Source organism: Engraulis encrasicolus, chromosome 10, assembly GCF_034702125.1.
Source record: "Engraulis encrasicolus isolate BLACKSEA-1 chromosome 10, IST_EnEncr_1.0, whole genome shotgun sequence".
NCBI lineage: Eukaryota > Metazoa > Chordata > Actinopteri > Clupeiformes > Engraulidae > Engraulis > Engraulis encrasicolus.
The window spans coordinates 23,018,695-23,046,386 of NC_085866.1; the positions used below are offsets into that span (position 1 = coordinate 23,018,695).

The 27,692-nt window shown below is 42.5% G+C and overlaps 1 protein-coding gene across 2 annotated transcripts in view; it reads right to left on the bottom strand.

The window, feature by feature from the left end:
- Positions 1 to 7,704: 7,704 nt before the first annotated feature.
- The window catches only part of dvl1a (dishevelled segment polarity protein 1a), a 95,865-nt gene continuing 75,877 nt past the window's right edge, over positions 7,705 to 27,692 (bottom strand). The window contains exons 4-12 of one of the 2 annotated variants that reach the window (XM_063208401.1): positions 26,225 to 26,294; positions 24,793 to 24,932; positions 22,747 to 22,823; positions 20,286 to 20,353; positions 20,033 to 20,110; positions 18,367 to 18,501; positions 16,849 to 17,016; positions 16,070 to 16,297; positions 7,705 to 9,449 (exon numbers count right to left, since the gene is read on the bottom strand). In XM_063208401.1, coding sequence (XP_063064471.1) covers positions 8,671 to 9,449; positions 16,070 to 16,297; positions 16,849 to 17,016; positions 18,367 to 18,501; positions 20,033 to 20,110; positions 20,286 to 20,353; positions 22,747 to 22,823; positions 24,793 to 24,932; positions 26,225 to 26,294 — 1,743 coding nt within the window. In that variant the 3' untranslated portion in view covers positions 7,705 to 8,670. The remainder of the gene's footprint in view (positions 9,450 to 16,069; positions 16,298 to 16,848; positions 17,017 to 18,366; positions 18,502 to 20,032; positions 20,111 to 20,285; positions 20,354 to 22,746; positions 22,824 to 24,792; positions 24,933 to 26,224; positions 26,295 to 27,692) is intronic. The other variant, XM_063208400.1, reaches the window with a different exon arrangement.

Genomic DNA, 27,692 nt, shown 5'->3' on the forward strand with positions numbered 1-27,692 from the left:
TTACATATGAAGGCTGACACTGCAACACAAGACAGCAGATGGAAACTTTCCCACATAGTGGAGTCGTAGGCCTGTGCATTTTTTCTCAGTCATTTCAAATTTGTGTTAAAGTTTGGTTTTCACTCCCAAGTTGAAGTTTAGGGTCTATAGAACAATTTGAGTTCGAGTGTCAAACACACAGATAACAAAATGGCCTGCGGGGGGCGCTCTAAAATATATAAACTGCTATAACTTTTGATTAGTTAAACCAAATTTAACATATGAGGTATGCATGGATTCAGCATTAAGAGGAGGAGCTGGTGATCTAAGTATTTGGTTACCGGATGAAAGACACACTATGTCATAAACACACTTTTAGCCCATGGACAGCTAAATTCAGGGTTTTTTAAGATAAAGGGTGGAAATGCCCTCCAAGTTGCAATGAAACATCATGTATTGTTACAAGTTATTGTAAATAAAGCCTGGTATATCATTCAACTTGATTTGTTCAGAATATCCCTGAAGTACAAAGATACCTAGGATACCTATACACAAATATGGCTGCATAAAGCCTATGTGATATTTAGGACCCAACTTGCAACTTTGAGTTTATGAATTTAGGATCACGAGTATAATTTTTTTTCGATGAAGCCATATTCTATTCACACATAAAATAAAAAAAAACTTCATATCTGGAAGAAAATAAATCAATAATAATAACAATAATAATAATAATAATAATAATAATAATAATAATAATAATAAGACTGCATTTCCGGAGACAATGCTATTGGTATGCTTGCGGCTTATGCACACACACAGAGCTGCTGTATACACACACAGAAACACGAGGGAAAGAGATAGAGGTGTGTGTGTGTGTGTGTGTGTGTGTGTGTGTGTGTGTGTGTGTGTGTGTGTGTGTGTGTGTGTGTGTGTGTGTGTGTGCGTGCGTGTGTGCGTGCGTGCATGTATGGAGATGCTTCAGGTGTCTTTCAGCAATGGGTGGGTAGGGAGAGGTAAGGGTGTGATTCGAACCTGCAACCCTCTGACAGACCAACACCCTACCCAATAGGCCACTGCCACTTACTGTATAGAGTGGCCACAGCAGCATATTAGGCCACGGTTGCCGAGGTGACAGCAGAGGTCTAAAGTTCTACAAGGCTGCATGTGTGTGTGTATGACTGAAGTTTCTAAAGGTGACAGTTTGGCAGTCAATAGCTGAGTAATATGTGCAGTCTTATTTTTACGCTGTCATGTCTCCAAAAGTTTTGCAAGTTGTCAGACACACAAATGGCACAAACCTGCTCTTCATGTCAAAGTTGAGATCACTTTTCTTGGCCAAATGGTTCAGTCAAAAAATTGACATATTCAGGCCTATGCGCTGAGCTGTTCGCACATTTTTTTGTAAGTGAATGGGGTCACATCATAGGGATTTTAAAACTGCTCTCTTTGAAACATTTTTAAGGGTTGGCTTATGATCTTCACACAGTTTGTATTCAGAGCCAATACCTCTCTGACAATGCATTTACCTAGTTGATACCTAGTTAAAAACACCAGGACAGGTCACCTCTCACTGTAACTGCCACAGTTTGTGACATTATCATCTTGACCATTCTACAATTCATTTCAATGAGGGGGAAAACGGAGAGAAAACTGAGGAAAAACAAGTCTGGTGAACGAATGAAAGGGGATAGGCCAGCGAAAAATACTCCACCCTGAGCCCTTTTCGAGCCGTTCGTTTTGGCACTCGAACCGTGTCTCTATCTCGAACGCTGCAACGATTCAAAGCCGCCGTACTAATGAATGGCGATTCCCATATGCCGAGGTGAATGGAAAAATGTAGAATAATAATAAACTGTTGATGAACAATTAATATGCTTTACCGCAAGAATACTAAATAAACTGTTGGAGAACAATTAGTATGCTTGCTGGGGGCAAGCAGAGGCCTTTGGCAAGCAAACTAAATAATACTATAGGACTATTTCATACATGGTAGACACAATCATCTGCTCTGGGAACTGTCCATTTGTTACCAGCGTAGTTGACAGGAATGAAAACCGTTCTTTTTATCTGCATTTGCCAGAAATGCCTGCCAATCTGGTAACAAATGAACAGTTCCCAGATTTGGACTACACTACCAAACATGCAGTTGCCAAAGATGTTTTCCAACTAGAGGTGAAGTGCAGCTGTACTAGTAGGCCTACTTGTACAAATAGACCTGCCAGATCTCAGTGCAAGTGCATGAAGGCAGTTAAAGTGCACACGTCTGTGCAAGTGCACATACAATTTCTAAGACTGACCACTGACTGTTTTTGCATCTGTTCTCTGTCATAGTTATTGTAGAGTGGAGTATTGGAATAAATGTTAGCCCTATGGTCTTCTGTTTACTTTTTGAATGCAGGAAAAAAATATGTTCCCCATAGTATTTATCATCATCATCATCATTATTACTATTATTATTATTATTATTATTATTATTATTATTATTATTATTATTATTATTGATTTACTTTCTTCCAGATATAAAGTGTTTAAGTTGTGAATAAAATGATGGCTTGATTGAAAAAAGCTGGTACTCATGATCCTAAATTCATAAACTCAAAGTTGCAAGTTGGGTGCTAAATATCACATAGGCTTTATGCAGCTATATTTGTGTATATGTATCCTAAGTATCTGTGTGCTTCAGGGATATTCTGAACAAATCAAGTTAAGTGATAACCCAGGCTTTATTTACAATAACTTGTAACAATAAATTATGTTTCATTGCAACTTGGAGGGCATTTCCACCCTTTATCTTAAAAAAGCCAGGATTTAGCTGTCCATTGGCTAAAAGTGTGTTTATTACATAGTGTGTCTTTAATCTGGTAACCAACTATTTAGCCCACCGGTTTCTCCTCTTCATGCTGAATCCATACATACCTCATATGTTAAATTTGGTTTAACTAATCAAAAGTTATAGCAGTTTATATCTTTTAGAGCGCCCCCCGCAGGCCATTTTGTTATCTGTGTGTTTGACACTCGAACTCAAATTGTTCTATAGACCCTAAACTTCAACTTGGAAGTGAAAACCAAACTTTAACATCAATTTGAAATGACTGAGCCTATTACGACCCCACTAACAAGCCAAAGGCCCATAAAGAGTGTCTACTTACCTCTAGAGTCTTTCATCGCTCCACCTCTGTGCTATCCTGAAGCATTCGCTCATCAAATGACGGTCATGCTGACATAATATGCCTATTAATCAAAGTTGTTGATGTTTGTGTACGTATGTAGGTGGGTTGCTGTGTTTACAAAACACACAGTAATGCTTTTGGAATGTAGGCCTACACTGCGTGTGTGTGAATTCATTAGAATACTTTGTATTCTATGCTCTTGTAATGACGGTCATGCCAACATTATATGCCTATAAATGGATGTTGTTGATGTTTCTGTTTGTAGGTCGATTATATTTTCAAAACACACAGTAATGGACTGTCTGTGCAATGTGTTTGGAATGTAGGCCTAAATTCATTTTAAACTCTTTGGTCTTTTCTCAATGTTTCACTGTCCGCCCTTCGAAGTATGTCAGCCTAATAAGTCACGCCCAGTGATTGGATACTCTTTGGTGAACTCTGCGGAGTATCCAATCACTGGGTGTGACTAATTAGGCTGACTCACTTCTAAGGGCGCACAGTACTAGAACATTGAGAAATGGCCTTTGTATTCTATGATCTTGTAATGAAATATAAGATTGTGTCCAAGCAAAAGGTGCCAGACATTATCAAAACTGTGAAATGTAAAAAAAAAGTGTGTGTGTGCCCTGAGGAAGGTCTTAGACCAATTAAGTTAAATAGGTTAAGTTAAATTGGCAATAAAAAAATAATAATTTCAGTGTGCAGACATTTAAGTTGGTGTCCATCCGTCACCGTATTTTCATTCCCGTTATCACCATAAGTAATTTCCTGCCTGTTCCCATTCTGTGCAGGCTTGTGATTGGTATAACATTGTGCGATTGGTAGTGTTGATACAGTACCTTTGATACGGAATAGAGGTTGTTACAGTCAAAGGGCATGACGGCAGCGCTGACGCCATACTGTAAGGACAGGATGCCAAAGAGGACAGATCAAAGGACCATGTTAAGAAATCACACGGTTATCGTACATGTGATATCATGGTCACTTTTCTCTGAAGTCTTTAGGGCAGCCATGGGGTAAGCGGTTAGGGCGTCAGACTTGTATCCCAAAGGTTGCCAGTTTGACTCCAGACCCGCCAGTTTGGTGGGATGAGTAATTAATCAGTGCTCTCCCCCATCCTCCTCCATGACTGAGGTACCCTGAACATGGTACCGTCCCACCGCACTGCTCCCTAGGGGCGCCATTGGGGGCTGCCCCCTTGCACAGGTGAGGCATACGTAAATGCAGTTTCGTTGTGTGCAGTGTGCAGTGAACACTTGTGTGCTGTGGGGTGCTGTGTCACAAAGACAATGGGAGTTGGAGTTTCCCAATTGGGCTTTCTTTCTTCTTTCTTCTAAACATTAGTAAATAAGTGTAAATTATTTACCTGTACGAGTTTCTGTTGAGAGCGTGAAATGAAAGTATTTGCATGTTCTACTTAAATTTAACTAGCACAGTGGATGTTTTGTATTGTATGTCATATGATACAATGGTAGGAAAACAGTGGGGACTTTTAGTAGTTGATCATTTCTTCACCGCCCATGTTATGGGTGTAAGTCATGGTGTGAGTGGTAGGGAAATGTCATTAAAAACAAATGAAAAAAGAAGCACATTTTACACTGAGGAAGGGAGGTAAGACTGAAGCGTCTATGAGGCAATTAAAAAAGCAAAAAGAACCAAGAGTGCTTCTTCGTTCATTTTTTTCAACAAAATTTAAACACCCAGTGTGAAGCACTAGATGGTTTTGAGTGTGCTTCTTGATTTTCTCAAAGGAAATGTCACACCAATTTTCAAATGAGCTCACTTTACAATAATTTGTATAATTCAAAATTATCTTCCATAAAAATTGATGGTGACTTAGAAAAACAAACCCCAAACTCAGCTGTATTACATATATTTTATTCATCATATATATAATATATAATTCTATGTACAATTTGTTATGTTTTCCTTTTTTCAAAACAAAGCCAAAAAAGCTTCCATCGCAGTGTTTTATACTCAAGGGCCAAACTTTTTTTTTTTTTTCAAAAGTGCTCAAATCAGAAGAAGAATGCTGCAATTCTTTCTGTCATTCTTTCTCATGGGGCCTTGGGTGTCAGATACAGGCAAAAATACAAGAGAACGTCACATCTGCAGACCAACTGTGCTCAAAGACGACATGTCAGAGGGGTATACTAAGAAGCTGGTTCAGGATTAAACCAGGGTAACTTAAGAGGTAAATCATCTAATAGAAGAGCCTGGTGGACTCATTAGGACTCTAGGCTCTTCTAGTAGATGATTTACCTCTTAACTTAATCTGGTTTACTCCTGAACCATCCTCTCAGTATACGCCTCAGGTTCACCAATAGTTTACGCCACAATAACACATAACTCTAGGCCCAATCTACGGCAACACGGAGCGACCACACAGAGCGATCACACACTCCCCTCTTCATGTCTTTTAGAACATTAACAGATGTTTATTGGTAGGGATTAAGTTCAACTCCAAAATTCAACCCTTTTAGGTTTAGCATGTCAAAGCTGTTATTGTCTTTTGTTTATACGCATATTACGGGTTAGGCGTCATCTCATAATGTGAATTCTTGTTTTTTTATGTCCTTATTTGTCTTTTTTTGTTGACATCTTGCTGTTAATATTAATTTGCTTGACTCTGACAGGCTGTGAGAGTCGGCGTTGAGAAGAAGAATAGTCAGAGGCATGAAACAAGCGTCACTACCAAAAGATTCTAGAGCATTCTAGAATCTTTGGTCAGTACTGATATCATCATCGTCATCATCATCATCATCATCTTCTACAAAAATACATTCCACAAAGCGCTGGCAGACCCCTAGTCACATACTGTGATGACCCGAGACCTTCCCGGCACCAACAGCAAAACCGCATGGTCTGATTGTCTGATTGTCACAGGGACAAGATATGACACAGTCAAATAGAACATCACATAAATAGCATTAAAACAAACAAACAAAAAAATAAAAAATAAAAATGAAAAAAATAACAAACAAGAAAACAAATTAAAAACATTAATCCAGTGCATGGATTTCTGGAGACTCTTGTCTGGACTCCATATTTAAATCACTTACAATTAAGAAAAAAAAAAAAAGTTTGACTTTTTTTAAGATTGAGATCCACCAGTCATGCAATTAAGCAGCCTTGTCCGTCCGTCATCCCAGAGGAGCTCTGTGTGTCCCTTGCGAGCCACCATCCAAACTGCAGCCCACCACGTTGCACACTCCTGTGTGATGTACAAAAAAACTAAAAAATAAACCTCACGCCCCCTATGGCAAAAACGTTGCTGAGGTTCGCCATGTAAAAAAAACAAAAAAAATACCAATAAAAGAAAGCAAGCACAGCTCAGGCTGAGATGGGATATGCTATTGCTGGAATACACAATCAAAACTCACCCAGCAGACCTTCACAAGCAACAACACCCCCTCCCCTCTGCACCCTCACCGATAACCCCAACCATAGACATACACAGAATGTATTGTTGTCTGGGACTGGAGCGCCTGCCTCCTTGTGTTTTGGGTGCTCCTGAGTCTTGGGAATTAGATCCAGACCCTAAGACGAGGAGACCAGATGTGATTTCTCCATGCATGAGGACGAGGGTGGCATGGTTCTGTGGTTGGCACGACAACAACAACAACCCACACCCCCACCCACACCCCTTCCCTTTGGCAAATAGAACACCACTGGAGTTCCACGGTCCTCTTCATAACAACTCGACTGTGTGCTGTGGTTACTCAGCCTGACTGTGTGATTTAAATACTGTGGCTCTTGCAAATGGTTGAGTGTAGACGCTGATGAAATCAGGTGGTACATTCAGAGTCACCGGCCTTAGCTGAAGAGAGGTTGTGTGTGTGCCTCTATTTGTGTGTGTGTGTGTGTGTGTGTGTGTGTGTGTGTGTGTGCAAGACTGCCATTTGTCACTGTATGTCTGTATACCGTATGTGCTTTTGTATTAGGGCTGGGATACGATTGTGCATCAGAATCTGTATCTGAACCATCAGTCTGTGCTCCACTCGTTAAGGTGTTTGTGTTTGTTTGTGAAAATAACAGACAAAGGCAGCGTTCCCTCCTGGCCTCCCTTTTGCTCATTTCTCCCATCACTTTACTACATGGCATCCACAAAATAACTTGCCAGGCTTCCCTCTCCTTTTCTCTCCACTCCTCTCCCTTTCTCTCTTCTCTTCTCATCTCCTCTCTTCTGCTCTCGGATGTTACATGATGACTGCCCCTTTTTATCCCCTCTCCTAAGTCACGTCACATGATCACAAGTAATTCACCCTAAAGTTCCCCTCTGCTCTTCCTCCATGCCATGTTGCATGATTGCTGCCTCTATCTCATCTCCCTCTCCTCCACCATGCCAAGTGACATGCCATCTGCCCCCTTCTTTGTCTCTCCTTTCCCCTCCACAGTATGTCACATTAAGGCAATTTTACACCAAAAAGATTTGAGCTGACTTCGTCTCCCGATACACCAGGGGTGGGCAATTATTTCGGCCCGAGGGCCGCATTGGGTTTAGAATATTGACCGAAGGGCTGGATGCCACAGACAACTTGCCCATGTCAATGATAAAACATAGTGTGTACAATGACGTAACTTGGCAGCAATAATATTCCTGCACATTGTAATTAAATGTATGTAGATGAAGCCGATGTATTTGGTTAACCTTAAATTCGCAAGACTCGTGATTTAGGTAGCATTTTAAGAATATTGAGTAACCGTTTGAATTTGGATTTAAAAGTTGTCTTTCTTGTAAAGGCTCTGGGGGCCACATGAAATGGCTCAGGGGGCCGCATGTGGCCCCCGGGCCTGAGTTTGCCCACGTCTGTGATAGACAGTTGTCTATGTTGACAGTTGGCGGTTTGCGTTGGCCCTGGTCGGCTAGAAATCGTTCCCGAACACACCTCTCCTTTCCCCTACAGTATCTTACATCACATGACTGCCTCTCTCCTTAACCCTCTCCTCCACCGTGCCAAGTTACTGTACATGTCACCTGCCCCCTTCTTTGTCTCTCCTTTCCCCTACAGTATGTCACATGACATGACTGCCTCTCTTCTTAACCCTCTCCTCTCCCTCCAGTGTCACACCACATAAGGTCCACAAAGATCTAACAGAGGTTGCCCATAGCCTCCTTCTTTATGTCTCTCTCCTCTCCTCTCCTCTTGCTCCACGTCACCTCACATGATGAATGCCGCCCCCTTCTTTCCCTTTTGTCTCCTCTCCTACTTAGTGTATTACATGGTGTGTCACATTACATGATGTCCACAAAGACTTTACAGGGCTTGCCCATCTGCCTCTCCTCTCCTCTCCATCACCTCCCATAGGTCACGTCGCATGATGTTCGCTCTCCTCTCCTCTCCTCCCCTTACTATGTGTCACATTACAGGATGTCCACAACCAAGAGCTCGCAACGGTGTGTCCAACAGCCTCTCTTCTCCTCCCCCCCAACATTGTGTAACACAATGTCCACATGTTGTCTCGATTCCCTCACTTTCTCCTCTGCCCTCAGTCACGACACCCCTTCGTCGTCACGTTACATGATGTCCACAAAGAACTCGCAGGGGTTGCCCATGGCGTGCTGGAAGGACTGGCGGCTGGCGGTGAGCTCGGGGGGCACGTCGGCCAGCTCTCGGACGGGCGGCGCCCCGGGGGGGCTGTTGCAGCAGGCGGCCGCCGCCAGGGCCGCGGCCGCCGAGGAGGTGGAGGAGGAGGCCTTGGGGGCGTAGCGCGCCAGGCAGTAAGGAGGCGGCAGGCCCGGAGGACCGTAGGACGAGGCGTGGCTGTGGTGGCTGTGGTGGCTGCGCTCGCTGTGACCGCACGAGGCCTGGTGGTGGTGTTGGTGGTGGTGGTGGTGGTGCTGTTGGTGGTGGTGGGGGTGGTTGTTGGGCAGGCAGCCCACGGTGGTGGCAGCCGGGGGAAGGATGGTGGTGGCGTGGGGCGGGGGGTAGGGGCGGTGGGGGTGGGGGTGGGAGTGCAGGTGGGGGTAAGAGAAGGAAAAGCTGTGCTGGGACTGAGAGTGGGCGTGGCTTCGTTGGGAGTGGCCGTGGCTGCTGTGGTGGCTCAGCTGGCTGGGGGGACGGTTGCCGCGCCTACCCAGAGTGCCCCCGCCCCCACAGCCTCCGGGAGCCCAGGTGCCCTGCTCTGATTCGCTGATGATGACGCCACCCCCTCCTCCTCCCCCATGTACTCCTCCACCCCCAGGCACTCCACTTCCGACGCCCCCAGACAAGCACGCCGTCTTGGGCTCCGTGTCCCTCGGGGAACCCCGCCGTCCGGTCCCACCACTGGGGTTGGAGCCACTGCTTCTGCTACCTGAGAGGTGGAGAGAGAGGGGGGGGGAGAAAGAAAGAAAGAAAGAAAGACAGAAAGAAAGAAACAAAGTAAGAAAGAAAGAAACAAAGAAATAAAGAGGGAGGGAGAGATATGGAGAAAAGACAAAACAGGGAGAAAGAGGAGAAGAAAAAACATATTGGCTTTAAAGTTTGGACGAAACACCTCTGACTGTCAAGACCAGGGGATCCTTGTACACTTCCTCTGGTCAAATATCACATGGAGGAGATAGATAATGAAATTGTTCCTGTGTTTCTCTGAAACATGAAACAATGGAATTGGGGGGAACAATCGGATATCAAAACCATCGACACTGATATGACAATGATATATCGGTGTGCAATATCACTAAAAACAACCATCCAAACCCAATAAAACACAAACGAGAGAAAGAAATGACAGAAATACAAAAATAAAACACAACAGAGAAAGGAAGTGAACCAAACAACCATCCAGAAGAAGATCAAATGTCTTGAGCATAGTCTGGATGCCATATCGAAACTGGTGAAGTGAAATGATCTCGTTTGTCTTTGCTTGTCTCTTATTCTTCAAAGCAGAGTTCCTCTTGGCCATTTTTTATTGGCAGGGTCAATTTACGACATTTTGGGGATGGCCCCCTTTGTCATGTCTGTCTCACCCACACTCGTGGGAATACTGTTGAGTCCAGGTGCTTCCTGGTTTGAAGCAAGACAAGAGCAAGGTCGCGTCACGAGAGGTAGACAAAATAGGATGAGCCACACCAGCTGAGAAAGGCATGCCCAAAAGCACAGATGGAGGATCACAATGGAGGGGGGGGTATACACGCCCATACAGGCCACAATTACAGAGAGAGAGAGAGAGAGAGAGAGAGAGAGAGAGAGAGAGAGAGAGAGAGAGAGAGAGAGAGAGAGAGAGAGAGAAGAGTGCAATGAGAGAATGAGAGAATGAGAGAATGAGAGACAGGTGCATAAAAAGGGGGAGCAGGGAGAGAGAGAGAGAGAATCATAGAGACAGAGTGAGTCAGAGAGAGAGTGAGAGAGTGAGTCAGAGAGAGAGAGAGAGAGAGAGAGAGAGAGAGAGAGAGAGAGAGAGAGAGAGAAGAGTGCAATGAGAGACAGGTGCATAAAAAGGGGGAGCAGAGAGAGAGAGAGAGAGAGAAAGAATCAGAGAGACAGAGTGAGTCAGAGAGAGAGAGTGAGTCAGAGAGAGACAGTCATAGAGATAGAATGGCCCAGAGAGTCAGAGAGATAGAGAGAGCCACAGAGACACTGTAAGGGATACAAGGGGGAGGGAGGGATGGGAAGGTGACAGAAAGAAGGACTTGGGGAAATGTGGAAGTGCAGACGAGGAGGATATACTGGCTGGCTTACCGGATCCCCCCGTGTCCTGAGGTAACCTCTTCCTTCAGTCTACAGAGAGAGGCCCAGCGGAAACAACACAGAGGGAACAACAGGAGTTACACAACACGGTGGCCGCCCCAGCCCCAGCTCTGACACCACTGCCGCCCCAGCACTGCAACCACTGTCATACCCATGTCAGCACAGCTCACATACCAAACTCCACTCTCTCTGTCATACATACTGTCATTTGTCACCCAACACTGCTTCATTTGCCACCCACTTCATAACACACCACCCACACATTACTAATAGATTACGGAGAACTCCTGCCAAGTTCAACCATGCTGTTGTGGTCAACAGGTACTGACAAGTCATGGAGCAATGAGCAATACAATTGCATGTTGAAATTGGCAGGAGTTCTTCTTGACAGACCACACTACACCACACCATACCATAGCACTCAACTAACTCCCCACGCATCCTGCACCACCCATACATACCACAACACACAACGCTACACCACACCAGTCCAGGCCATACATACAACACCATACCACACACCACACCACACCCTAAATAACACACCATACTACTCAATACTGCTTCACTCCATACCACAGCATCCATACCATATTAACAAATGCATTAGCCATTGAGATAAAAATAGACAGCCAACCATACCATACCATTGCACATCATTGCATACCATTGCATATCTTAACCATACCATAGCATACTGTTACCATACCATAATGCGTTTAAAAGTACCAGCGCATAACCAACTGTAGAAGCGGTAAAAATCAGGAGATCCACAAAGTGATCCAGCCATAGACATACCAAAACACCAAGTGCACCAGCTCCAAGTGGCACCAATCAAAGATGGCCCGATGTGCATACACACACACACACACACACGCGCGCGCGCACACACACACCTCACGCACACGGATAGTTGACGTGACGTGTCAATTTTGCTGTCACAGGCTCTTAAAATTAAGTAAATTCATGCTTTCAAAATTGTCAATGTTTTAAATGATTAAACTAATGTCTATGTTGTGAAAAAGTAATGTGTGATAAATCCAGAGTTTAAATAAGAATACTTAATTTTGAGTCAAATGTCACATTTGTCCTATGGTGTGACTGTCACAAGCCTTGTTCTCCATATTAAAACTTTTTAAAATAAATAATCAAAGCTCAGTCATCTGTCTAAACAACCCTGGCATGTTTTTGAAGGTGTCTATTTTAGCAAGTGGCAATGCTTAACTTTTTCCCTGTTTTTCTGAGACCGTATGGACTTATGAAACTTTGTCACAGAAAACAATATCCTATGGTGTGACATCATATTTTTGGGTAATTCTGTGGATAATGGTCTATTGTTGAAGCTCTAGCTGTACATAAATTGTGACTTTAGACCCTTACCAATCCAATGGCAAGGGTGGATTTTAGGTTTTTCTCTCAGAGTTCTTCAATCAATCAATTACGTTTTGCTACCACAAGATGTACAGTATTAGTTTTGTAGTCCTTTGGTGTGACAGCCATAAATACATTTTGACAATAGTGTATATATTTTATATTTTTTCTTATGTAGATGTATGCAAATGCATCTTACTAAATGTGAAATTGTATTTCAGTTGGCAACGAAATGGCTTTAAATTAATTCAAAAGCTCAAAAGTCCTATGGTGTGATGGTAAAAGTCCTATGGTGTGACACATTGGAGTATCACACCAAAGGACAAACAGGTCACACCAAAGGACTAGGACTACAGTATATCTACGAAATAGCTTTTAAAACAACTGGTTGTAAAGTAAAGTGGTTGTAAAGTAAAGTAAAATGTAGGTCCATATTGACAAAAACATTACATCATGATCAAAAGACAAAATAATTATGTTGATTCATTTGTCTCTGGCTCAGTTTTGCATTTCTGTCCTTTAGCGTGACATAAATGTCCGACGGTGACATTTTCTAAACGCTCAAATATTTGTTTGACCTTAAAGGGACAGTTTGGTCAATTTAAACATGCAGTTGTAATGCTCACACTACCCTGGACTTGTCAGTGCCTGAGATTTTTTTCAGCCGTTTCCGAGATCCTGGTCATTGTAATGGGGGCAGCTCTTTGTTTACATTTCAAAAAAACATTTGTATTTATTCCCAAAAACATCCAAAAGGTTAGAAAACATCAGCAGACAACTAGCAAACAGCAGTACCTTTTGGGAAAATATTTGGAGTTGGCCTATGTTTCATTTTTTAAAAATGTAAACAAACGCTGCCCCCATTAGAATTGTTCATATCTCGGAAAGGGCTGAGCCGAAAAATGTGGCATCACCAGGTACTGACAAGTCAAGGGTAGCGTGAGCAATACAACTGCATGTTGAAATTGACCAAACTGTCCCTTTAACAATAGGTTTGATAAACATTGAATATTGCATTAGGAAAGAATCAATTATCCTCCCTAAAATGTTAGTAAAAATTCTGACAATTTTGAACATTTAAAAAGAAAAATATCCCTGTATTCTTCAAAGGTTTCTAATAAGATCACCTCTAATGGGGGGAAAAAAATCCTTAAAAGGTTATAAATTAAGACTTAAAAAAATGCAATAAACACGAAGAGTGTAACAATGTTCATAAAACTCCATCAAGCCATTTCTACATTACTTAATATATATATTTCTTAACGTCACACCAAAGGACATATTTTCAACAAATTGCTTTATCAACGTAAATAAATTATCAATTAATAGACCAACATTGTGACCACTTGGATTTTTTGAAAGATTAATTGCTGCACTATGTAGACATATACTTTTCCCCCTCATAAGCAATGTTTTGTGGAAAAAAATGTTTTTTGCTGCCTATCTGTCAACTAACCACATACAGACTTACATACACACACACAGTCCAGCCTGATCTCCAAAAATTCCGTCCTCCTGGACACGGATGTTAAGGACACGAAATCCGTGTCCAGGAGCACGGATTTTGCCAAAATTCCGTGCTCCTGGACACGGAATTGTTTTCCGTGCTCCTGGACACGGAATTGTTTTCCGTGATGGACACACGGAAGTGCTTTCTATAGGCTATTACCACAGCACTGTGTAACTCTATCATTAGAAAATACATACCAAATGCTAATCCTAAACAAAATAATGCTATAGCAATTTAATTTGTGCCCTGACCAAAACATTCCCTAACCTTAACCTGTCATTAAAGACATATTTTTGAGAAATACCTTTTCCAGTTGGTTGCTAGGCTATCAAATTCGTATAATGAATGAATGAAAACTAGCTGTGCCCAGACCAAAACAATCCCTAACCTTAACCTGTCAGTAGGAAAAAAAAAATTGAGAAAAAATATTTGAAATAAGAAAAATCCTGAGAAATAGCCTATAGAGAGAGTACTTCTCTGTGTCTATCACGGAAAACAATTCCGTGTCCAGGAGCACGGAAAACAATTCCGTGTCCAGGGGCACGGAATTTTGGCAAAATCCGTGCTCCTGGACACGGATTTTGTGCCCCTACCATCCGTGTCCAGGAGCACGGAATTTTTGGAGATCATGTTGCACAGTCACACACGTGCTGCCCAAATGCATGTTGGCAAGACAAATGGCCTTAAAGAAAATAACACCAAAACCAAAGAAGTTCACGAACCATAAAAAAAGAACAGCTTGCTCGCAAAATGCAACAGCACAATATGACAGCAACTCAAAAAAAGGAATGAGAGCTTCGACGGGAATGGGCAAACTAAGGAGCATACCACATGTATGAAACGTCCAACCGAATACAGCGGCAAAGAGGGGGCTCTGAAAGGACACGGATGCAGATAAATACAAACAAACCAGAAAAAAAGAGAGATACAATAAAAAATAAGAGAGGGTGAAAGAAAAGGAGAAAGGGAGGGGTGGAGGAAATCCAGGCTATGGCCATCTGTAACAAGCACATGGCATGGAGCAAACATCTTTGCCATCCAAACAGTCAGATCAGGTGCACAGTCAGTCGTGTGAAGCCCCCAGAAGCAAAAACAAAATAAAAGCCACTAATCGGAACCATCTGCACCAACCTGCTGCTTGCAAAACGGTACCAAAATATTACTCAATTTTAACATCTGTTATTCCTGCATGAACGGAGAGAAATAGCACAAAAAACAGTCATCACTCACTCTTTCCTGCAAAACGGTTGATGCAGTCATTTACCGTGGATACATGGCAGATAATATTCTCTCTCATATGTACGCACAACCCTTCCAAGTAAACAGGAAAATAAATGTGACTTTCTTCACACATGTGTGGATTTCAATCTCCAAGTAAAAGTCACTGAAATAAGCCATGGCACATCAAAAATTGAAAATAGGACACACATTTTAGTTTCAGTGATGGATATCTGTAGGCCTATAGATTACAGTATATAATTATTATATACACATACACTGCAATATTACAATTACTATATACACAGTGACTCTTACAATTATAACACAAACACGGACAGGACAAATACTAAGACGTATTGAGATAGAGGAAGAGACAGAGGCAGAGACAGATGGACAGAGCAGAAGATAATAAGAGCACCATGAAAAGGCAATAGAGAAAGAGAGGGCTGAATATGAACCCAAAACTGAAGCCGTATCTGAAATATTCACTCATTCACTAAAGTGCACTACAGTATGCTGAGGGCAAAAAAAAACAATATAACGCAGATCCTAGGTAGTGCCCACTACATGTATGTAGGCCTAGTCCAGCGGTGGGGAACCCATGTCTCAAGGGCCATTTACGGCATCAATATCGACGAGTAAGTCCATGAGACCCACCATTACTGTCTGAAACAAATGTTGAGTTTCACAGAGTTTTCCCTTCAAGACTTTGTTTAGACCTTGCTTAAACTTAAACGTTATGAAGTAAAGGAGACACGCTCACACTATCGCCTATACTATTTAATATAGATTATAACTGGGTGCTGAATCCCACATAATGTACTGATGAATAAAGGAAGCGAAGGACAGCACTCTTCAGATTTTTCTCTGCGATCGCCATTACACGCTGAAGAAGGGTTCTGCTCGAAACGTTAGTAGGCAAATAAACAGAGAAAAATCTGAAGAGTGCTGTCCGTATACACACCTCTTGCAATTCTGAGTGGTTTGGCAGTTTGCAAGTTTGCGAGCTGGGCGAATTAGAAAATCCATCCAGAACTCTCGAGTAGCTCACAAAGCTGAAAGTCACTCAGTCACTCTCTCTCTCTCTCTCTCTCTCTCTCTCTCTCTCTCTCTCTCTCTCTCTCTCTCTCTCTCTCACTCACCTTCGCTCTGCTGGCTGCCCGCGCTGCCGCTGTGGAAGCTGTGGCAGGGGTCAGAGTAGCCGGGGGGGAAGGTGGGCGGCACGCTGGGGGGGTAGGGCGGGTGCGGGTAGGGGTACGGCTGGCCGCCCAGGGGCCACGGGTTGGTGGCCGGAGGGGGCAGTGGCGCCAGCGTGTCCTGCTCCGAACCCCCGCCACTGGAGTCCTCATTCAGGTTCAGAGAGGCCATGTCTATGACGGAGGGGAGAGAGAGAGAGAGATAGAGAGAGAGAGAGAGAGAGAGAGAGAGAGAGAGAGAGAGAAAGAGAAAGAGAAAATAAGAGCTTACTTTGAAAAAAGGAAAAAACGGAAGCGCTGCGTGGATCCAGATCTTTTGACACGGGTGCTCTAACAGTGTGTGGATAAAGTTGACATCAAAAAAATGCAGAGCAGGAAACTGTGGCACTCCGTTTTCTTATTTTTTAATAGTACAAAGGCAAATAGACTGCCCGACGCGTTTCGACACAAGGTCTTTGTCAGGGTGACAAAGACCTTGTGTCGAAACGCGTCGGGCAGTCTATTTGCCTTTGTACTATTAAAAAATAAGAAAACGGAGTGCCACAGTTTCCTGCTCTGCATTTTTTTGATAAGAGCTTACTTTGTTGCAGGTTTGCAAAGGTGTAATCACACACGAAATAGAGGAAGAGAAAGTGATTTTATGCTTTTATTCACCAGGTATGAGATGAGCTCCTGGTGTGTGTGTGTGTGTGTGTGTGTGTGTGTGTGTGCGTGCGTGTTTGTACTTTGGCAGAGGTCTCCAAAGGTGTAGTAGCACTGTTCGGAGAAGGTGATCTTGTTGACGGTGTGTCTGAGGTATCCGTGCTTCAGGAGGCTGCTAGCGTACTTTCTGGCATCCCGGCGGTCCTTGAAGCCGTCCACACGCGTATACAACCAGTCCACTACGTCCGCACCTGAGAAGGAGAGGGAGAGAGAGAGAGAGAGACCAACACACACCAAGTTAGCAATGTGTCTACAATGTCCTTGTGTAAGTTTGTTGTTTCCACGATGGCAGTGACCAAATGGTAATGCAAGTGTAGTACTACGGTAATAAGCTTTAGTATTTGTCAAAAAAATAGTAAGCTTTAAAGGGACACTGTGCAGGAAATGGACAGAAAAGGTACTGCAACTATGCTGCTCATTGAAACTGGGTTGCCTATTGCCAAATCTGATCTTTTGAAAGCTAAGCTAAGTAATAAACTAATATTTTCTAGTATGACCCAAGTACAGTCAGTTTTACAGCTAAAAATGGCTATTTCTGGAAATTCAAAATGGCGGACCATGGAGAAGATCCCCCTTTTCATGTATGAAAAGTGCAATTTTTCCAGTCATAATGAACACTTTGAATTTGATGGTGGTGGTAAATATTCATGAAAAAGGTAACATTAGTGAATGGGCAGCATGGATTCTGGAAATAAACAACAAAAAATCTCACACAGTGTCCCTTTAAGTGTCCCTCTGCCAGAATAGAGAGGATAACGAGCCGACAATTCTTGCCCACGCTGATCTTGATCAAGAAAGTAAACTTGGTGAAAAGAGTTAAGTTGTAAGCATGTGAATTTCTCTTCTGAAGCTGGAAGACTTTCATCTTTCATCCATAATTGTTTACTGTAGCTGCTTACATCTTACAGCTCTTGTGACTTCCTGTACTTATCGACCACCAACACACTATGTGTGTGAGTGTATGCAGTGCAAGAGAAGCACTTTCACACCAACATCTCAGTACATCTTTGTACTGGTGTGACAATCACTTTGGTTGCCGTGGGTGTGCTCTAACTTACACGGCGACAAGCCTGGTTCATTGGTGTGGTGGTCATAGAAAAAGTCGTGCGGAGGCCCGCGGAGTCCTGTGTTCAAAGCCAGACAGGGGCAACTACGTCCTTTTGGTAAAAGTACCCATTAACTAAATTAATGGATTGGCATACAAGATGTGCCCTGTGCCTTCTCCCAGTTGCTAATTTGTCAGCCCATAGTACAATGTAGGAATATGCACAGAGTTCCACACCACATGCTTTCACAACTCTCACTTTAACACCATTTTTTACCGCCATTTTGCGTGGGAACCACATTTTCACACCAACATCTCTCTCTCCCCAGCCCACTCTCTCTGACAATCTGTCTCTTTGCCCTCCTCTCTCTGTATCTGCCCCCCCTCCCCTCTCTCTCTCTCTCTCTATATATATATATATATATATATATCTGCCTCTCTCTCTCTCTCTCTCTCTCTCTCTCTCTCTCTCTCTCTCTCTCTCTCTCTCTCTCACCGATGACTGCGTTGGAAATGGTGATCTTGAGCCACATGCGGTCGCGTATCTCCAGGCCTGAGCCGGGCAGCTGCATCACCTTGACGATGGTGGCCATGTCTGTCTTGCTCACCGACAGAGGCAGGTCGTCCAACTCTACACGAGACACACAGACAGACAAAATAAGGGTCAGTAACACACGCACAAGCAAACACGCACACACACATGCACACACACACACACACACACACAAGCAGGCATACAATCTAACAGGCGAGGGTTTTTCACTACTTCGTTTAGCTCTCTATTGCTTTAGATAGACAAGATTGCAAGATGCTTTAGATAACAATGTCAATCAGTCAACAGTAAGTGTAGTAGTTTAATGTAATGCAATCTCATCAGTCATAAAGTCATTCAGTGGAAGCAGTATTGTCTGTTAATGAGGCATCAAAGACACTTCCCCTGTCACCCAACCGCCAAGGTGAATTAACCTGAACCTTTTATCCTGTTAAATCTACTGTACGTAGTGCTGCTTCAATCGCCTGGATGTACGCAAATGGCTAATCGAATTCATCACACACTGTCAGTGACAGAGTTTTTCTATCATCTACCGAGTTAAATATCGTACAAATAAACCACAGAAGCGAGAAAAAAGTCCAGAAAACAACCTATTTTATTGCAGACAGAAGAGTCCCTGGGACCAGCAGAAAGTACCAGGAATCCTTCCTGCCAGTGTGATCTGCGGTTTATGTGGTGTCTATTGAGGAACTATTGTTGACTTTGGTCACATAGATACTTCCTCTTAAGCTAGCTCCCACCACATTAGCTTAGCTTAGCATACTGTAGTAATATGGCTTACAAGGCTAAAGGCCACAGCTGTTTTGGCTGTTTTAATATTTACCGATACTTTGTGGTAAAACTGAAAGATAAGAAAGACAAGAAGAGGCTTTTTCTGAATATAATATAATATAATATAATATCATATAATATAATATCATATAATATCATATAATAAAGTAGAGTACTTTTAATATAAATGCAATTGGGCATGAAATGTCTCTATATTCAAGATGAGTGTAATGTCTCTATCTTTTTATCAATTTAATTTTACACATGTTTAGTTCACATGGTATAGGTTAGTTAGATGTAGTTTAACTAGTACCTTACCATGTTGACGGTTTGGCCCGGTCAGTGCTGTGGTATAAGAGAGGCCTGTACAATGCAAAGGACTTTTGCTGCATTTTATTTTGCTCATACAGTAATAATCATACTAAGTGAAATAATGATATTCCTTAAAATAAAATGCTTGTAGATATTTCAGCTTTTGTTCATTGATTTAACATTTCACACATAAGCCAAGCCTTTAGAGAGTTTGATTTGAATCACGGAGCATTCTTAAGTATCGAAAATGATCGAATCACTGGCTTAAGAAATCAATATTAAATCGAATCGCCACAAAGCCTCTGATTTACACCCCTAGTAAGCCCCGGTCAGTTCTGTGGTATAAGAGAGGTCTCGGGTCTGTATAATGTTAGGGCCTTACAGTAGTGTAGTGAGGGTAGGCCCCAGTCAGTGCTGTGATGTAAGAGAGGTCTGTATAATGGTAGGGCCTTACTGTAGTAAGGCCCCGGTAGGCTCCGGTTAGAAGCGTGATGTAAGAGAGGTCTGTATAATGTTAGGGCCTTACCGTAGTGAGGGTAGGCCCCGGTCAGTGCTGTGGTGTGAGAGATCCAGGCCGCCGGGTCAATGGGCCTCACTGGCTCCGCTGTGGAGAACCACCAGCACCACATCAGTAATACACAGCAGCAGGACATGCAAAAGACAGCAGTTCAGATACTGTGCCATCAAGCCACAGGTTCATCATACACATGATACATATATTATGCATACATGATACACACACACTCATTATAGCGTGTGACTACAGTAGGGTCTCCTACCTCTGGGGATGGTGAAGTAGCTGCGAGGAGAGGGGTCCCAACACTTGGCCACCGTCAGACTGATGGGGCTGTACACATTACAATTCATTACATATTCATTACATTATAATATAATATTATTACATTACAGTACTTCTTCAAGCAGACACTTTTCACCAAAGGATGATCAGAACATGTCAGGTAGACTGTCTATAGTAGTTTTGTCATAGAATTTCCCTTTGACAGGGCTAACAGGCATGGTTATCATAATTCAGCCCTCAACACTTTTGGGACTTTTTAGATGCGTCCAGCATCTCTATAACAGGGTCTGTCTGTCCGTCCGTCCGTCCGTCTGAAACGCTTTCATTACATTTCCGTCCGTCTGAAACGCTTTCATTCAATTGTTGTCTGTCTGAAACGCTTTCTTTAAATTGTTCCTTCCTGTGGCCACAAGGCGGCAGACTACGGAGCGAATGCGTGCAAGCATAGCCTTTCTATACTAAACCGGATGCTAACGTTGGCGAAAAGTAGCCTAGCCACAGGCTAACTGACAAACGTGAGGCCAACAACTCAGCCGATCGTGATGTACGCCACAAATAGACCAATCGACCTCATATTTAGACACTACAATGTTGATTTCTGCCTTCGATTTTCATCAGTTAAGAAATCTATCGTCGGATTAACACATTATTAAGGTAGTAAAGCGAGTTGCCGCCATGTTTGTTTTCCAGAATCACCCGGGTAGCGTTAGAGAGCTCACGTGCAGCATTCTGGGTAATTGAGTTTCACGTTATTAATGCACAAAATGCGTGTTTTTAAAAAATAATGCTGCAGTGAGTTTAAAAAATCAAACCAACTGCCATTTGGAAGGGCAATGGTGCTTTTCGTTGCGCTCAGAGAGAGTAGGGAGAGAACGCGTCTTTCGTACCGTAATTGCTTTGCAGTCGTGTGCATTTGATAAACTCTGGCACGGGGTGAAGCTGGTATTGAAAAAAAAGTCCATAATTCACCTAAAGGTTCAACCCATAAGCGCATGATTCACCCAAACGGTTTTATTTATTTATTATTTGTCGATGTTTAGATTCTTTCCCACATGCACATAATTCTGAAATGGCGTGATACTAAAGGTTGTTAGGCCTAATAAATGTCTGGTAATTTGTAATGTAGCCTACTTCATCTAGGCTATGTGAAATTTCAAATCATAGCCTATGGTTCTTTTCCAAATCCAAGAATGATGATAAGCTTATTATACCCTAAACTGCAAAAAATAAAGCCATGTCTCGCCATTTTGCTGCCTTGCTGCCTGCCACAATATTTGGAGTGTCCATGATGACCAATAAACAAAAAGTACATCCTCGGGGGGCGTTGACAGGCTAGGAGGAGGCCAGGGGGGCGTTTGGGGGGGAAAATGGCATAGTTGGAACTGGCATAGAGGGACGCATCTGTTGTCCGCCTGTCGGCCTTGTTATAGTAACACAGTACATTGCTCGTCTTACATCTCTACACTTAGTTTATTACCCTTGCCTGTCTATATTGTATACATACTGTATATGACGTGTGCTACATAAATACTCTTGGCTAGCCTACTTTAGCCTACGTTTCCGCCTCCCACTAACGCCACAACGCCACCAATGATCATGTCTCTTTGTTCCTGCAGCTCTGTTTACATAAACGACTAGACCCTCTCATTCAGCACACAGAGATGGAACAACAAGTCTTAAAACAGCACTGGACTCTTTGAGGTGAATGAATCATCTTTGTTGAGGCGGTGTGTGGTTAGCTGTCTTGAGTTACAGTGCAAAAAAACATTTTCTCAGCCAGCCCTACCGTATAGGGGAAAACCACAGTTGCAAGATAGAGGTTGTGCCGGTGTTGTGTCACTTTAAGCTACCTTTTGAGCTGAGATATAGTACCAAGCCAGTACAAATGCACTACAGAAACAACCCTAGGGGTTAGGGTTAGGCTTTGAGGTAGAAGTAGAAGTACTCTTACAGATGTAATTACAACACTAGTGGCCTAGTGGTGTTTACTATGGGGTCACATGACCATTATGTCACCTTATAGGTGAGGCCATACACCTCGTCTTGAGACAAAGCCCTGATGAAGACCAGTGTGGTCGAAACATGTTGGCTCTTAATCATGTTTTAGCCCTAAGATAATAAAGGCTTTTTAAATTATCTTCCTCTTTTTTCACTTGGAGTTGCCTGGATTATCCGTGTTGAATTATATTACTTGTGTTGTAATTACATCTGTCAGAACATTTCTACTGCTATTTTATACAACTCTGGTTTCAGATATGTTACCAGCCTATTGGTGGCTTATCTCAATGAAGCAGCGCATCTCAACACAACACCGGGTCAGTACCCTTGTCATAACAGCAGTTGCCTAGGGAATGAACACTTTTCAATGACCTCTCAAAACTATGGCACCTTGTAAGAAAACCAAGCGAAAAGTCACATAGTGTCTCTTTAAGTAGCCTTACCCAGGTTTGGAGACGATCTCTCTCAGGATCCTCACAGCATCATCGTTGCTCATGTTCTCAAAGTTCACATCATTAACCTGAAGAAAAGGTAAAGCTTCTGTCAGACACACAGACACACAACAAGCTGGACTTGATTCATTCCATATGTCTAGAAACATTCATTTACTTTTTTGCTTTATTCATCAATTAAAATGATAGAGGCCTTGATGTACTGAGTAGACCTACTGTGCAGTATATAGTATGTTTTTGGCTGTGTGCATATGCCGCAATATTAGTCTGTCTGTCGGAAACCAGGGGCCTATGCTACAACGCTGGTTAAGGTTAAGTTAAGAGGTAAATCATCTAATAAAAAGAGGCTTTCTTAAGAAAATGAGGACTCCAGGCTCTTTTATTATATGATTTACCTCTCAACTTAACCTTAACGTATCCTGAACCAGCTTTGTAGCATAGGCCCCAGTCAGTCAAAACTGTTGATCTTGCTAACCTTTCTCCACAGAAGCTCACTGATAAAGTTAACTTACAGTAAGTGAGAGCAACATACCTATTACTTGCATATAACTTCTCTTACATTTTACTATTTATTACCTCCGCCGTTATGTTTTCGGTCACATTGGTTTGTCTGTTTGTTTGTCTGTCTGTCAGCAGGATGACTCAAAAACTTATGAACGGATTTGGATGAAACTTTTTGGAGTTGTTAGAAATTACCAAAGGAAAAAGTGATTACATTTTGGGGGTGATCCGGCGCAAGAACCGGAAGTCGGAATTTTTAAAGGATTCTTCACCATTGCGGGATAGGGCAAATTTTGATTCCAGTTTCCAATTCCACAAAAAGAAGGCAGAAAGACTTATAAAATATAGGGTGTAACATAGTTAAATATCTATCAAACAGCCTCCTTGGCGGAGGTCTGCACTCTCTGAGCGCATTTCTAGTTATACTATGCTTTTCTTCCAAGTCAGACATCTTTATGAAAGTGAAAGTGCACCTGGGAAACTCTGTCTTATCACTCTGTAAATATGCATATTGCTTCCTACTATCGTGCTGAAAAGCAAGAGAAGGTGACACACTTAGGAAGGCAGAACGCTGAAACGCGGCTACGTAATAAAAAAAGTCAAATGCATGGTGCAACCTTCTCTTGCTTTTCAGTTTTACAATAATTTGGTCAGCACCCTAAAAAGAAGAAACATCATATCAGTTTGGGGGAAGCCTGCTCCAACCTTTATGAACTCTAGCCTGCCTCATAATAAACTAGTACAGTAAAAAAACTGAACTCTATTAAGACTGAAACTGTGTCTAACAATGAAAGCTCAGATAACAACACATTGTAAAAGGGTATCGATGAATGAAAGGACAGGAAAAGAAACTACAAAAGAAGAAAAGAAAAGAAACTACAAGCAGGCAGACAGGCAGGCAGGGGGAAAGACCAGGGAGAGATAATGTTATGCAGGTGAAGCCTGTTCCATCAGCTGACAGGGCAGGCTGTAGTCCTACTACACATATCAGGACAAACAGGTACCACCGCGGGTTTCCCATATGGAAATCGGCAACATTTTCCCAGACAGACTTTCGTCGATTTATGATAAGATAAGAAAAATAGCAGCAAACAGGACTATAAATTCAGTGGCTGACAGGCGTTTTTTTTTTTGCCTTGGACTTTCCAATCGGGGAGAAGGCTACACAAAGCTGCTAGTGTGCGGTGCCATGAGGTACCATGACAAAGGGCTAGCTAGGCCAGTTACAGGAATGATGACATGGCACACGCACGTGTGTGTGTGTGTGTGTGTGTGTGTGTCACTGATACCTGTGCCAAAGAGGGGGAGTGTACAAACTGTAAAAGTGTGTCTTCAGGTTGAGTTCAGACACAGCGTGAGTGTGTCACAATAAGTGACGTTACTGAACCGTGTGAAACAGTTGTGCAGGAGTGAGATGTGTGTGTGTGTGTGTGTGTGTGTGTGTGTGTGTGTGTGTGTGTGTGTGTGTGTGTGTGTGTGTGTGTGTGTGTGTGTGTGTGTGTGTGTGTGTTTATCCATCTATCTCTGTGTGTGTACCTGTAGGAGCATGTCTCCGGGTTCGATGCGTCCGTCGGCAGCGACCGCGCCCCCCTTCATGATGGAGCCGATGTAGATGCCGCCGTCCCCCCGGTCGTTACTCTGGCCCACGATGCTGATGCCCAGGAAGTTGTACTTTTCTAAAACAGGAAACAGGAAGAAGGAAGGACGGATGTTCAGTAACTGTACAGAGCATTCACATTCACAGGGCTTCAGCACATGCAAATGATAAAATCAGTGAAGTTTCCAATGACGTGGTGAAAATTTAACAGAGGTACAAAGTTGTACTATTCTGACCAGGAAGCAGGAATATTGGGAGTAGTGGAGTACAGCACAGCAGGTGAGATTAGGTTATTAATCCTGGAGGAAGTGAAAGTGTCCAGCTGCATACACATAATACATATTGGCCAAATGCAAAACACATCATTCATTTACACACATCTGTTTCCATTCAATTGAATAATAAGCTAAGAGGAAGAGAAAGTGGGGAAGTGGTCTCCAAATGGCAGCCAGTGGGCCAGATCCGGCCCGGCTATGGCAAACATTTGGCCCACCATGAGATTGCAACAAAGTCGTGCCAACTTTTCATTTATTAAATCACAACAAGGGAGCTTTTGTGGTGTGCAGATATTTTTTGCTTTTTTCAATTACGTTCTCCCACGGCAATTGCTTTTTTGGGATGTGTACCTCACAACCCATTGGAACAAAAGAAAACACAAGTACTGTATATTAGTGCAGTGATTCTCAAAGTGTTGTCCGGGGACCACTAGTGGTCCTCGAGAGAGCTCAGGTGGTCCGCGAGGGGATTTCTACTTTTCTAAGACAAGCTAGCAGTAGACTATATTTGTAATATTATTACAAAGCTGAACATAACTGAAGTCTCATTTTCACCACAATAAGACAGGCATGTAAATGTGAGTAAGAAGAAGTAAGTGATGTGCATAGAATTTAGCACCCGTAAACTGTCAATTCAGTTGGCAGGTGGTCCCTGAACATTTTTTGGGTGACAAAGTGGTCCTCGGTCTGAAAAAGTTTGAGAATCACTGTATTAGTGCTATCTGTGGCAATACGATTGGACAATTTGTTTGGCCCTCAGCCTCATTTGCGCTACATAATTTGGCCCTTGAGGAAAAATAATTGGAGACCACTGGTGTAGGGCATTCACGTTAAGCTTTGACGTATACAGATAAAAGGAGGGCTGTTTCCATGACATGAACCTGTGGTCAGACTACTGTATAAAGAGGTGCACAATTTACATAGATGATACAACAGAGCTATATACGTATATACAGCGATGTGGATATAAACAGAGATAGTGAGATGTGGTCAAGGCAAAGACTTGAATCAAAAGAGAGAATAGAAATGGAAAAGAGAAACAGAGAGGGGAAGAGAGAAAGGAAAACTAATTACGTAGTAGAAATCAGATCCTTACCCATATTGAGCGTGACGGTGATGATATTGAGGCTCATCGTTGAGTCAGTAATACTACTGAACGAAGACGACTGGAAAACAACAGCAAAGAAACACCATCATCTTCATCTTCGTCATCTTCCTCATCATCATCACCATCACCACCACCACCAGTACCATCATCATCAGCAGCAACATCACCACCACCAGCACCATCATCATTATCATCATCACCATCATAATCCCCACCACCACTACCAACTAATAATGAACCTAAGTAGCACCTTACAAATACAGATGAGCCCATTCATTCTGAAGAACTACATCATAACAACATTGCCATGACGTTACCAAAGATCATAATATACTGTAAGTAACAGATAAAGATATAATCATTTTGGTTACAGCAAGATCATAATATGATCTTTGCCTTTTTCATAGTATACCCACAAAATCCATGAAACCTCTATTGTACAGCGCATCCAGTCCATACTCTACCCATCCCCCTATAACGAAGCCTCCACCCCACACTCTGCCCACCATCTCATATATAGAGTTCGCATAATTTCTTAACGTATATGTGTATTTTTTACTTTTATTTGGTAAGTTCTGTTTTGTTCATTGTTATGGCTGTTATGGTCAGGGAATTCCCTAAAATTATGTCAAAAGTGCACTGTGTAATATCTTTTAGCAGTTTCTTTCCAGCATTCATGCTGCCCATTCAGAAATGTTACCTTTTTTATGAATACTTACTACCACCATCAAATTCTAAGTATTCATTACCATTGTTCATTCGTTATCATTATCACTGAAATTGCACTCATACATAAAAAGATGCATCTTCTCCATGCCTGCCATTCTGAATGTCCAGAAATTGACATAATTTAACTTATTGTACTTTGGTCACACTGGTAAATATTAGAGTAGAGTAGAGTAGAGTAGAGTACTTTTATTAATCCCGAAGGAAATTAAGGTGTCTGTCAGCTTACATAAATATACAAATACAAAACATACACAAGACATTATACACATAATTGAACATTACAGGAAAAATATATATCTTGAGTACTACCACCACACATTATCTCACATACACACATGTTCTGTCTCTCACACACACACACTCACACACACATTGTCCCACCCACATACACACACACACACACACACACACACAAACCCACCCACAACCCCCCTACCACACCCACCCACACACACACACACACACACATCCCTGCACAGACACAAGGTCTGGTAGGGTGTCATGTTGCATACATTCACACTCACAGAAAAACAAAATAACCATGTTAAGTATTAGTTTATAATTTAGTAAATATTCATGAAAAGATCAAATCTGGCTATAGGCAGCACAGTTTCAATGAGCAGCATAGTTGCAATACCTACTCTGGCCACCATCCTACATAGTGCACCTTTAATAATGTTATGAAAGCCCGTTGGGAAACTCAAACTCCAACTCCCATTGTCATTGT